We start from the raw sequence: 13,904 nt of genomic DNA, 5'->3' as shown, positions 1-13,904 counted from the left end.
CATGGGAAGACAAATCCTTACGTTGTCAGTTGTTTTGGCAGTACCTCTGGCCAATGCAGTTAAGCCATGTCAAAGAGAACACTACACCAGAAATAAAATGTTTTTGCCAGATGAAGAGCCTCAAATACTTCAAATGTAAGCAAGCTAATAATATCAGGACCTTGAAAGATGCATTGAAGAGAATCCCAAAGGAAAATTAGAAGGAGAAGTTCTAGAAAGAAAAACAGAGTAATACCAACGTGACTTACTATTACCACCAGCCAGGTGGAAGAGATGTATGTAGACAAAGGGATAATTCGAGTGGCAGTTTTAAAAGTCACTTTCCAATACTGCTTTTGAAGTAGGCAGTTTTAAAAGCACTTCCGAAATGGGTCTGCCAAATGTTCAGCTTTTTCCATTTTTTATTAGGGAGTGGAGAATAATTAAAGTTTTTATGACAAAGTACATTCTTCACTAAATGTCGCTCCATTTTGCATTAACAATTGAAGATTTTATTGTAGAAGGGTTACAGCTCTATATACTGTACCTAATTTTACAGTCTATGCTATATCCATCCATCTCCATCTCACTGCCTTATGCTTGGAAGTTTTCAGGAAGCCTGGTGCTGGAATGGGTTTCATGTTTTATTCTCCCAGAAGTGGCTGCTGAGTCGAACAGTGGGCTGTAGTTCTCCAGGAACTGAAACAGTGGTTTGATGCAAACCATGTGTTTGGAGCCTGGGCTGTACACTTTGCGTGGGTGGCAGCAGGGAGCCCCAGGGACCAGAACCGTGCAGCCAGGAGAGCTTGCAACCTTCCTTCTCAATTCTTCTGGACTGTTGGGGTGGGTTTTTTCTTGTCTTGATGGACCTGAAAGAGCAATGATTTGATGCCTCTGCCTCCAGAGTGGGGGTAGGTTTCAAAATAAGCTGGAGACAGAGGGTGCTACCAAGCTTTCAGCTGGGAGTGCACCAAAGAGCTTTGGATGAAGTCTTGAATCGAAGAACTCAAATGCATGTGGTGAGGGACATTTTTAAGTGCTTGTGAGACTAATGTCAATCTCCAACTGACGATCATAAGTGAAAAATACATGCTGTAGTGACACAGTTACGTAAAATAAAGCAAAGGGGCTTTTCTTAAGGCATAGCTCTCCACAGCATCTTTTGAGAAGAGTGTAGAAAGGGAAAGATGGAAAATACAAGCTTTCCTTTTTTTTAAATCATAACAGTGGTGCATCTGGGAGCTGTATGGCTCTGAATGGATGGCTTTTGCTGTTACTGCTGTGGGCCCAGTTGGAGGAACTGTTACCATGAATTTTTGGTTGCTTAGTTTATGCATGAAGCAAAGCACAACTTACGGAGTCTCAGTTCTCCCCTGCCGACTGTCATGTTTTTACCCCTTTGTCATGCTGGCTGTTTGTGAGATGTCAATGCCTTTTGTAGTTGTGATTCTGCAGGTAACCGGAGGTGCGCTTTAATCCATCCCTGTGTTTCTGTGCTTGGTACATGGTTGTTTTTGTCTGAGCATCTTGGCTGACAAGCCCTTCCCAAGGGATATGCTCAGGATGGCCACACTGATCCAAATGAAGCTTTTCCATCTCCTGCAATGACAGTTCAAGCCAACCAGTCAGACCTACAAGGCGGCAGGTTTAGGGGGCAGCTCTGTCCTCATGGCAGCTGACGAGGAGGATGTCCTGCCAGGAATGTGCAAACTAGATACCTGTCGTCTCTGCCTCACCTGTGGTTGCAGTGACTGTGCACTTCATTGTTTTGATGCTGGTGTTCTTTGTAGTGCCCATACCTGCCTGAGGAGCAACATGGTCACTGATTTCTTCTTGCAGTTTAAAGTTTTTGGCTGTATAAATACACTAGCAGAGTTAGATGAGCAACATCATGACTGGGAGCAAGATAGCAAGGGCACAGTCTTCAGGGAGAACAGACAGATGATTAAAACCCAATAAATCAATGGAAAGGAGTGACTTCTCTGTCACTGCACGTAAGTCAGTTCCAGGTCCCTGTAGGACATAGTATGGAGAAGCAATCTGACACCTTCTGTGCTTGTCCCTTGGGATCCAGCTTGGTTCTGCTAGCTCAGAGAGGCGCTGGTTGTTAATCATGAGATAATCATGTTTAGCTCAGGTACAGAAATCATATAGATGAGATAATCATGTTCAGCTTGAGGTAACCCTGGAAAGCTATAATCTTTAAGCAGAGAATTTCCAGAGGAAAAAGGGCAAACCTCCCCAAAAATTACCAAGGAAAGAAATGAAGAGGCTTAGAGTCACCAGTAGCAGATACGGTAAAGGGCATAACTAAATAATTTTTATTTAATTACCCCTGTACAACACAAAGGAGAGGAGCAACTCTTTAAATGGAAAACTCTATTTCTGGAACCCATGAGAAGACTTAGGATTTCATACAACACGTAGGGTATCTGTGAAACTTATTGTTGGTAGATAATATGGAATCAAAACCCGAGCAGTTGAAAAGGAAAGGTGTTTTTGTAACTTCCTGAATACATTGCATTGCCTAGGAGGTCTTAGGAATAGGGTGTGTTGTACAGAGTAGAAGACTGCTGGTAACTCCTCAGAAAATAAGTGGATTCAATGGGAAGTGCTCTTTGCAATGATTTTGCCAGTGCTCCTCGTGGGAACTCCAGCATCCATTTGGCATTACGTTTTTAGAGACAGCCCGTAGTGCCTCAGTCCCTGGGTGCTGTGATGTTTCTCCTTTCTTCTAGCTCTGAGGTCATGTTTTCTAGATCTCTTACTGTGTTTATACCTCTCCTCTTGACTTTCCTCAGTGGGCCTGTATCTTTCTTAAAACATAGTAACTGGCTATGGGACACAGTTCTTACAGCAGTGAATTTCCACTGCACAGTAGAATACAATAATCTTCAGTTGATCCGGCCAGAATTATATTGATTTTTTTGGACAACATCACATTGTTATTTTGGTTAATCTGTGAGCAGCTACAACCACCAGATCCTTGTCTTGAATACTACTGCTTTGCATGTCATTCTCCATTTGCTATTTACTTCTTTGTGGTGTCTTTTGATTTTTTCAATGTGTGTTACCTGTTCTAAATTTCATCTGAGTCACATATCTGTTTTATATCCATGTATCTGTAACTATAGGGAAATGTTAAGCTGGCAAGCACATGCGTATTGCTAGAATGTTTTTATTATTATGTGTATATCTTCGTTTTCACAAATGTTAGTGTTGAAAAGCCTTAAATAATAATAACATTCAGGAAACTCCCAAGTTAAAGTTGCAGTCTTGTCCCCACAGCAGTGCTGAAGTCTGTCCCAGAGGAGGTGGGAACGTCAAGTCCTCTGCCTGCGTTAGAGGGAACAGCCTAGCACTCTTCATGGTCTGGAATAGTATTTGGAATGATTTTTGCTGGTAACTCTCATAGTAAAAGTATGTACATCTATCATTTTGGATGCATCAGGAAAGGCAGGGAAGAAGCTGTTCTCCGTACAGATGCTGTGGCGTCCCACAGAGCCGTACGGCTTGCAGGTCTTCTGCCATGTCCTCCAAGCTTACTGGTGTCAAGCCATTAGGAGAATGTCCCGGTTTAGGGCATGTGTTTGACAATGGAGACCTGAAGCTTGCAGAGGACACAGACTAGTTTTGACTTTGAACAAGATTGCTCTGCCATTCATGGGATGAATGGAGGTAATGACCAGGGTCGTGGTGTGAGAAGGGGATCTGCGATGGAAAGTATTTTGAAATAAACTGGTTGCGGCCCCTTTGCCCTCCTGCCCCTATAGCAGAAGTGCTTCTCAATCCTCCTCCAGCTCAGCCCGGTGGTGAGGTCGGCCACGGTCAGGGCATCCCCATGCCTTTGCCAGCTGGTTTTGCCTGCTCTGTCCCCACAAGGAGCCCCCAGAGGTGATCTCACCCCAGTACCACCTTTCCTCCAACTCAGTGAAGAGGTAGGTGTTGGACAACACCCTGGATGGAAGCTTGCAGACCAGGGCCACGGCTGCAGTGTGCTCTCACAGCCCCTGCGGGGTGGCTGGGGTGTTTTACCGCAATGGTGGTTTGGTCACTGGAGAAACCCTGACAGGAGGCATCCGAAGGCAGCGGGTGTGAGAGAGGAGGGTAGCCCAGGCTCCGTGGACCCCCTTCAAAGGGTGCTGATGCAGAAGGAAATCTGTGTGTGGATGTCAGCAGGAGAACGTGAAGCCTTCAACAACTCACTGTTGGTTGTTCTTAAGTAATAATACATGTATTAATCGTGTAGAAATACGTTGTTGAGTTTGGAAAATGCCCTAGTCCTACTGTGCTTAGCATTCAGAGGGCTCTTCAAAGGGAGCACTGGAAACTTCTGCTGATGCTGTCAATTTAAAGAATGTCCTCTGGATGCCAGGTAACTCCTCTACGGATGTATAATGAATCGCTTTGCTTAAATCAGACATTACCATTGGATACTGGTCCTCTGCCCAAAACTCCTGGCCAGAGCCCGGTGAATTATGGCACACTTTCCATTGTGCTTTGCAGGAACTAAAGCGTTCCAGTCCTCGCTTTCTGCGCCAAGCAGAAGTGTGTGGAAATGTGCTGAGCGATTATTTTTTTTTTTTCTGCGAGAAACAAAGGATTTATGTGTCGCTTGCCTCCACTGCTTTAACTGATTGGCTTATTTCCAGGAGGAGATCTGATGCTGAGTGTATAAATTAGTGGCATTTAAAAAGTTGATTAGCCCACATAGGAACAAGGTTGACAGTGCATTTTAAAATGCTAGGGGACCTACCAACCTGGTAAGCCTGAGGCTGGCTTTGTTCTCCCATTTCAGTCCTACTTTCTCTGATCGTACACTTATGCTTTTACACGTGTTAACTGCTGCAGTGCTATAAAGATCCCCACTAGACCTAGTGCTATGCTCTGTGCCATGGCTGCTCTGAAGTAAATCACTGAGCCCAGAGTCTTCTGGTGTTAGAGCCGTCAGCACATCTCGGTTCAGAGGGCCACATCAGCACTGTTTGAGCTGGCTCACCAACTGCAGGAAATATCTTTGCAGAGTGAACTCTTCTCAGGATGGACCCGATCCAGCTCTCATTGAAGCTGGTGGAATTGCTTCCATTTTCTCAACGGAGCTTGGATCAAACCATCAACTTAAAAAAAATAAAATCCATTAATACTTTGCCAAAGTGACATGGTGCATTAATTTTTGGGTGGAAAACAAGTATTGTCCTGTGGTATTTTGTCTGTCCTCTTTCTTCTTTACTTTTCTGCTGATGTGGCTTTGGGATAGCTGTATGGACATAGGTAACAGTGAGAGTATGTGAAGGTGAGGAGCAAAGCAGCCACCCCTGTGTGGATTGCTGGATGAGAAAGGTGGGATGTTCTCTTTCCCTTGTGCCTCTCAGTTATGGTAAAATGCCATTTTTCTTTTCCTGTTCATGAATAACAACTGGATTGAAAGTCTTGAGTTGCACAAAGGACTACAGAGCTTTAGGCACCTGGCTCTGCTAGTAAAGCTCTGCTTTCTCCTTTTTCAAATACACTCTATTTCATAACCTATTTCAAATCAGGTGAAAAAATAAAATGGTGTATTGGAATTGTCCCAACCCTTAAAGCCAATGCACAAAGTGATTTACCTGCTGGAAGATGGTAGAGCAGCATGTGGAAAACAATGCCCATTGCGGGCATGAAGAAGGGATGGGTGATCATGTTGCAAAGTATTTTTGAAAACAATAAACTGTTTTTCCTGGCTGGCCACAATAAAGCCCTTGGTACATGAATACTGCCACCTGAGCGTGGGGCTTTCCCCCCTTGGCTTCCCTGGTGCCTCCTGCGGGGCGGGTGTCCCTCAGTCTTTCTGCACCCCTGGGCAGATGCCTGTCTTGGTTTCGCAAGTTGCCAAACAAGGGCAATTGTAGAGGTGCCCTAGGATGTGTTTGCCATGTGTGCTATGAACTTGAGCGTCACCGCTCAAGCAGTTGCATTTAGGAGAGGCTGACGCAATAGGTTTTAGGAGCGTGGATGATTTACAAAGGGTCTTACCTCACAAATGAAATTAATTTTAGAGGTGCCAGCTGAAGAATCAAAAAGTAGTGCCTCTTTTTTTTCTGTTTGCTTATTTGCTGTCATTTTTTGCTACAAGTACAGCTGATAGCTTCATGGTGGTAGGGCTTGGACACTTATGAGAGTACACGGTATACAGGAGTGTAATATCCCAAAGAAATAGCTCAGAGATCTAGGAACCACAGTTGGCTGAGGTACTTTTCCAGCCCTGGTGGTGGGTTTTGGGAGGGATGCTGCACAACGTTCGTAAACTGAATTGCTCAGCTCTGAAACTGGATTGCTTTTGCAGATTGGCAGTGGATTGGCAGTGGTGCAAGGTTATTACCTCAGAGGACAATTGGTTGTGCTTAGGGAGCAGTTAAGGACTTCTTAAGACAGGGATCTACTCTTTGAGGATGGTGAATGAACTCAGCAGTTTGACACATTTAATTTAATTTTCCATACTGTTTGGTAAAGCAGCAATAGTCTCAAATCCAGGGTACAGAGTCAATCAGTGTCATTTGATGCTTAGAACTTAATTTCAAAAATAAAAATAATAATAAAAAACACCCTCTTCCGCCCCAACAAAACAAAATAAGCAAAAAATCCCACCAGTTTGCTGTTGCAGTGTAGACTATGATGATTTTTGGTCAAGTTGCCCATGACAGGATTTCATTTGCCAGCTGGCATTTTTGGCCTTTTCTAATGAAGTTAGTTGATCGCTTTCTGATGAGTTCGTTATCTCTAAGCAGCTACAACTTCTCTCTTCAAGCTGTTGCTTTGCCCATGGCTGGGTCACTGTGCTTAGCCTCCCAGACTTCTGCCTGAAGTGAAAAGAGAGGTTGGTAGATGTTTATAGACTATATGAACGTTGTCTACTAACTGTGCCAAATATGTGTCCTCTCTGCAGCAGAACACATTTTATAGGCCCAGTTTTCCAGTCCTGAAGTAATGGCACATAGAAGGAAAATGTAGAAAAGTTTTTGCTGACTAGGGAAGGCAAAAGCAAACATTCTGTACCTAGACCTGTGGTGGTAAATTGAAGTCCCTGATTTTTTGTGACCTCATATTTCAACTACTTTTTTGCACTTATATCTTAATAGGTTTGAGTTGCTTGGGATATTTTTCCCCACACTTTTATATTGATTATTAGGGGTCAGTACTTCCCTTTTCTTCTGGAGCTGTTTTGTGTTTTCCTTTGCTAGATAATTGATGAGGCCCTCTGAAGAATCTGTGTGTTTTGGCAAGTGCAAGCTGCCTCCTTGTGTGGTTGTTTAGAGGATGTTTTACCCTCAGCTTAGACCTCATGCTTTGGGCTTACATCATTTGTAAAATGTTCTCCCACAGTCCTGACACGCACAGAAACTTTGGCAGTACTAGTGGACGTTTCAACTGCGAAAAGTCAATACCGAGGCTTTAATCAGCCCTGCATTTTGGGGCCAAGATACTATACACAAATTCCTGCAGCTGTAGGTAATGTTGGATTTCTACACTGAAGAGAGCATGAGGGAGTGACTCTTTCTCATTTTCCAGAACATAGAAAAGGATTTGATTTTATTTTAATTGTAGGTAGCTCTTTAGATGAGGTCTGAAGATGTTTACCAGTTGATTTAGTTTGGCCAGAGTGGAGTTCCAGAAAGCTGTTAAATCAGTTTTGGAACCAAAAGTGTAAAAAAACTTGGTGATGCTTACAGGAGCAAATAGTGGGGAGATGGGGAAGAATCAACCTCCAGTTCAGTCAAGCACTTGGTAGCTGTTCCTAAAATTCATTAGACAAAAAAAGGAGTTGGGAGTGAATGCATCTGAAGACAGCTTTTTCATTGCTACTGATGTGGGACCATGTCCAGAGTTTGTTGAAATCCAGCTGAGTTCCTGGTGTGCCAGAGTAGGTGTTAGATGGGGAGCAGACAGCTGCAGTCCCGTACGCTTTCATAAAGGTCATCTCCACTGTCTCTGATAGGAGGGACCACAGGCGCTGTAGTAGCTGTCAGCTGTGCAGCTTTCATGCTGATCCAAAATCTTGTCTTGGGACCTGTTAGGGCCATCTTCCGCTGAGGATTCAGGCAACCTGCCCAAGTTTAGACCATTGCAAAAGGTAGGGAGAGATGCCTGGCAGGATCAGACTGCAGCCCAGGGAAGCGGTGGAAATGTTCCCTGCTGCTCAGGTGCCCTAAAAGTGACCGGTGTCCTGGGCCATTTCTGGATGCCCATTTATGTGCTGGGTGGGACTCAGCTGGCCTGGATGGAGCTGTGGAATTGATGCTGGGAATGAGCAGCAGTGCAATGTATCCATCCTGTGACTTGGGGATGTGTTATGCCAGGTAGAGAGCAAGATATTGGGGCTTCTGTTCGTGCTTGGTCCTCCTGTTGGTAAATCTACCACTTCCTGCATCACTGGGAGTGCAAACTCCCAGATATAACCTGATGTGTCTTTTCTCCCCGTGGGAGGATGAGATTTTGTTTACAAATCTCCGCTCCGCTGTTGCTGAGATCGGTGTACTTGTACACCTGGTGGATATCTGGGAGCTTCTCTTGTTGCTCAACCTCCCCAGTCCCAGGGTTGTCCTCCCCCTGGAAATCCAGGCTATTTCCTGAAGCCAAGATGAGAGGAGGGGACGAGGGCAGGAGAGTGCTCAGGTGCAGGGGCTGTGACAGCGGGGGCAGTGCCTTGCTGTCCCACGGGGGACTTAAGGAGTGGGAGATGTCCCGACCGGGGAGGGCCGGCCCTACGGCGCGGCTGAGCCCGGCGGGACAGCAGCCCCGCACGTGTTTGTACGAGGTGGCCTGAGCTCGGCTTCACCTTCTTCCTCTGCGTGGCTTTGCCAGGGCCTTCAGCCTTGTCCCAGACCAGGCTGATGGCGCCCGGGCTGCGAGCTGCAGCGGGGCGGGCGAGCTCCTTCCGCTGCTCTTTGGTTTTAATGAGAAATCCCTTTCTTGTCGAGGCTGGCACGGAGTTCGCACAAAAATACTGGTTTTGATGGATCAGCAGTTACCAGGAAAGCCATTTAAACCATTCTCTGTTAGCTCCGTCCTGGATGCCTTCAGGTTCCTGCCGGTCAAACTGTGACAAGGAAAGATAAATGCAACCTGGAGCTAACTAGTGAAATGGCAACAATGGCCAGTAAAGTGTGCTGCTACCATGAGGAAAGTAATCAAAGCCTTAGAAAGCCCTGGTTTTAAAATCTCCACTGATCCCCTGCATTCAGCATTATGGTCGATAAACTTCTCTTTGCCTAAAGCCACATTTGTTTTAGATTGAATTCTTTCCATATGGCGCTCTGGCTGGGCTGGTTCCTTTTGTATCTTTTGTCCCTTAAAACTCTCTATTTAATTGCAGTTGGAAGCTGTGACTTTGACTGGGGGAGCAAAGCTGATGGGCTGCAGCATCCCTCCCGGCCGCCCCGGGCCGGCGGGGATTCTATGAACCTGCTTCATTCTATGATACAAGCTCTCATCCTAGGCAGCTGGTGCAGCACTGGAACAGGTCCACAGGAACTCTGTGCCATCTCCGTCCTGGGAGGTTTTGAAGACTGAGCTAGGAAAAACCAGGCTGGCCTCACACAGTGTTGGAGACAGTTTGTCTTTGAGCAGGAGGTTGAGAAGAGGCCTCCAGGGGTCTGAATTTTGCCCTCTTCCAGTTCTCCGTGGTGGTGCTGTGAATGAAGGCTGTGTGCCTACATGATCAGTGACTAAGGGGCTTTTGAAATCTGTGTTGAGCAGCTGCTCAGGAGAGCAAGAAAAAGAAACCGTGTGGGAGCAGGTGGTTTTTTTAATAGAGTGCGTGACTGAGAACATTCCTTGAAAAGTGGTCAGGGAGCTTCATGAGAGCAACCATATTTATTGTATAGCAAAAAGCATTTATTGTTTGTTAAACACTTAGGACCAGGTCCCCTGCTGTGATCCAGCTAGTATGCACTGCTCTGGCAACACGAAGTGTCTGTAAAACCAGCTTAATTGGCTGATTAAGCTGGGTTTATAGCTGCTTAGTTTTGCTGGAGTGGTGAGGAGCAGCCAGAAGAGAGAAGCTGCTGAAGTCCACGTGTTTAAACTGATGATCCATCTCTCTGTAGGCAAAATAAAAAGGCAAGTTTTACCATGCTGAGCTGCTGCTCAGTGTTTCAGTAGAAGAGCGGAGTTCCCTGGGAGTGCACGGTTCTCTGCCTATGTTATACACCTCAGCAGCACTGAAACCTTGCGTTTCTCACAGGGATTTCAAGAGAAGCTCTGCAAACAGCTTTGAGAGCCACTATGATCCCTTCCAAAAGGTAATTTAATAGAAGATCATTTGTTGGGAGTGTGTAAGAAGATGCAACCTTGTCAGCAGATCAAGACCAGTGAGCAGTTTGGTTATAGAAGGTGTCACTGAGCAGAAATATTGAAAAAGGACCTGCTTTTGATGTATGTAGGGACATGCAGACATCAGTACTTAAAGTAACATGTTTAAGTGCTGTCATGAGCAAATACGAACTCCTGAACTGGTGCTGGAAAGCAGACCTCACTGTTGCTCTGATGGGGTGCTTTGGTGCATTGTCTTTCGTTGTCTGTCCAGGTCTCTGGCAGCTGTTGCTGTCCCAGCCTCTTGTTCTCTTGACATTGCTGTGATTGCCATGACTGGCTGAGCCAGTGAGCGAGAGGGTTTGAATACAGCGTGTAACCTCTGTGCTGGCAGGTTCACACAACCTTGTGCTTGGTGGAACGGTATTGCTAGAAGAGACTGAGAGAGTCCTGCTTTGAGTGCAAAATGTAAAAGATAAGAGGCAAAAAATCGCTGCAAGTGTGGGAGATCTCAATCCTGGCTGGTGCTACCAGCACCTTTCTTCCTGCTGTCTGCTCTGCTTGCTGCCTGCGCGCTGGGATGCTGCAGGTCATATGCAGTGGAGAATGCCACGAAAACTGGAGATGCTGTTCAGAGCAACCAAACTGGTTGCTTGAGTAATCCTTGCGTCAGTGTCACTTCTTAAAAGAATGCTGCCAACTTGCCAGCAAATGTAAAAATAAACGACTTGCATAAGGTACCTGTTACAGTGCTGGATGCTCAAGGGATCGTATACTGGGAATTTGGGAAGTCAAGAGTTGAAGCATGTGCAGAACAGACCTGTTAAATACAAGGCTGTCAGAGGGCAGAACCATTAGTGATGGGTTTAGGAGAAGAGAACCTGCTTTTAATGTGGATTGCTTTCTAAAGAAAAGTTTAAAAATAGTGAAACGGTTCTGTGCTTCATTTTACACTGACCTTTAGCACTTGCCAAAAAAATAATGTACTGGTGTGCCTGAACTAGGGAAAGGGGATTTAAAAAAAAAAAAAAAAAAAGAAAAGATTAAACAGGAAAGCTACAAGACATCCCCAGTTTCTGGCAGGAGTCCTTGTATTATGATATGTTTTCATTTTTGGTGTCTTGCACCAGTCTGAAGAGCCTGGGAAAAGACACTGTTCGGTATTGTACATCCCAGTTGGAAAACTTGTTACTGCAGTTGGATTTTATAACAAAATTAAAAAACTATAAAATTATGCCATTTTTTCTGACATTATTTGATAGTTGTTCTCGCAACAGACATGTGGGCTGCTATACATGTCATGTGCTTCATAATTAACTGCGATGGGTTTTGTGTGTGTGTTTGCTTATTTTTTAAAGAGAAGGACATACCAAACAGACCTCTGAGAGTGCGCACCCAGTCTCCAGATGGCAGGTTATCTTTTCGGTGGAAGCCACCTTATGGAGCGGGCTTCAGGGGTCCACGCAGCAGATCCCAAGGTTACCTCCGTGGGTCTGGAGAGAGCAGCCGAAGGATGAGCTATGCTCCGCTGCTGCAAGAGCGACAAAACCAGGAAGCAAGAAAACTAGGTGAGTCGGATTTCCCTGATAGCATCTAGCTGAGCTAGCACACTTCTGTAATCCCCTGTGGCTGCTAGGTGATCACAGATCACATGTTGTTGTAGCCATCAAAATGACTTCTTTCTATAAATGAAAATGCTTACCATAATCACATTCTGTAACATGTTCTTAACAGAAAAATGCGATGACAAAGTAGAAAGTGTAGCAGAACTTGATGCTCTGTTAAAGAGACACCATGTGTGAGTTACTCATATTAATAGCAGAGGGAAGGGCTGGGGAGAAGAGCCATAGCTCAGATTCCCCTTGCATGCCATGGGGCTGCTCTGAAATCCATTGTTTCTTGTCCTCTTCTTACACTTTGTGTCCCTACGTTATTTCAGGCCAGTGGAGAAAAAAAATAATGCTTTAATTAAATGTATCCACACTTACCATTAGAACTGCTTTATGGGCTCCATACTAGTGTGTTACACTCGTATGTCCACATTCTCTCCAGTTCCTTCATGAGGTCCTGGTCACTAAGGGCTCCTGAGACAGTCAGGTTGGCCTCTTCTGTGCTCCCTACCCTGCCGTGCAGTGGTGGTTTACACTCGTGCCCTAGATCACCTGCCCTTGATTTAAAGGATTTCCCATCTAACCGTATCAATGGGGTTTGCACAGTTTTATTTCCCCAGAGGCTGAGCATTTCCCTTTCCACTATTTGTGTCACTTGCCTGTGTCGTGGCTGACCTGTCTCTGTGCTGCTGCCTGAGCTCCTCTTGCCCGAGCGGGCGCCAGGTCTGCACTCACCAGTCTTACTTTGCTCCTGAGCTGTTCAGGTGTGTTTGCTTGAGGTTAGGCTTCTTTCTTTCAAAATCTCTCCTGTAGGCTGGACGCCTGTCCCACAGATAGTCTGGTCTTGCGTTACAAGATGGGTGATGACTCCAAAATCACACGTGGCTGCCAGAATTCCTGGCTTTGCAATGTAAATGTCTATTCCCACTTCTGCTTTGTGGGTTTTGTATTAAACACACATCTCGCTCTCCATTTCTCCAAAGGGAGGGAACTCCTCATTCACCTTTATCAGTTATTCCCCCTTTTCCTAACAGGAGTCTCATACTTATTTCTCATCCCTTCTCTAGTATTCACTTTTTCGTCTTTCTATGCACCACTCGCAGAGGGGACACTCTGACGTGTGTGCTGAGGTGACAGGGTCAAGACACGTACGTGTGGGAGATGCTCTCCTGTTTTTTTGATGCCCAGCATGTACCACTGCTCTGCAGGTTGAGAGCCTGTCCGGGCAGTACAGAAGTCAGTGGAAATCTTGTCACGGACTTAGTGGGAGTTCAGTAAAGAACTTAATCTTGATGAGAAATACTGTGTAACATGGTTCGGAGCATCTACTTCTTGTTTTCATTACTTTTATACCATGTTTTTTTAAAGAGGAAGAAAATGTTGTTTAAATAATCAAATTATCAGGAGAAGAAGTCAAGCATGGAATATAGGACTCTTGTAATGGTCTTTTCATGTTAATAATTTGCTTTCCTGCTTCTAAAATACTAACTTCACTGTTCTTACTGCATGCATATTGAACCCTCTGACATAAATGCTGTGACTCAGATTAACTTTCAAGGAAACTTCTCCTTTTGTATCTCAGAAAAGAGTAAAAGAGAGTTCTGCCTGAAAAGACTAAAATTTTTTTTCAATGAAAAAGGTTTCAGGAAAGCCTCTGTTTTTTCCCTGCATGTACAGCCTCTGAGTCAGTTCACGTGGTTTCGCTGCCATCAAGGAGCTCCCAAGGACGGAGCCAACCTGTCTATAGGTCATCTTTAACCAAAAGAAAAGTCACAGGTATGTTTCGCTCACATCTGCTGTCAATTCATGGAGACATTTGAATGCAAAGAGATAGCTTTGTGACTTTTAGAAGGTAAGTCTTTTGGTGCTGGAGCTGCTAGGTTTTTCTCTGTGCATTAAAGAGCTTGACAGATGTCTCTGATTGCTCCTCTAATTCAAGCAGGATTAATAAAATGATACAACTCTGCAACATGGCTGGTTGGCTTTCTGTTTTGGGGGGGTTTGTTTTGGTTTGTTTAATCTCTTCCTCTC

General features: G+C 45.0%; 1 protein-coding gene across 1 annotated transcript in view; it reads left to right on the top strand.

Moving 5' to 3' along the window:
* Nucleotides 1-13,904, top strand: part of FNDC1 (fibronectin type III domain containing 1) — a 74,773-nt gene that overhangs the window by 16,614 nt on the left and 44,255 nt on the right. The window contains exons 3-5 of the mRNA XM_010584527.1: nt 9,034-9,136; nt 11,622-11,831; nt 13,551-13,649. Of these exons, the coding sequence (XP_010582829.1) occupies nt 9,034-9,136; nt 11,622-11,831; nt 13,551-13,649 (412 nt within the window). The remainder of the gene's footprint in view (nt 1-9,033; nt 9,137-11,621; nt 11,832-13,550; nt 13,650-13,904) is intronic.

Source organism: Haliaeetus leucocephalus, unplaced genomic scaffold, assembly GCF_000737465.1.
Source record: "Haliaeetus leucocephalus isolate CR32 unplaced genomic scaffold, Haliaeetus_leucocephalus-4.0 Scaffold992, whole genome shotgun sequence".
Classification (NCBI taxonomy): domain Eukaryota; kingdom Metazoa; phylum Chordata; class Aves; order Accipitriformes; family Accipitridae; genus Haliaeetus; species Haliaeetus leucocephalus.
This window is presented reverse-complemented; position numbering and strand designations above follow the sequence as displayed.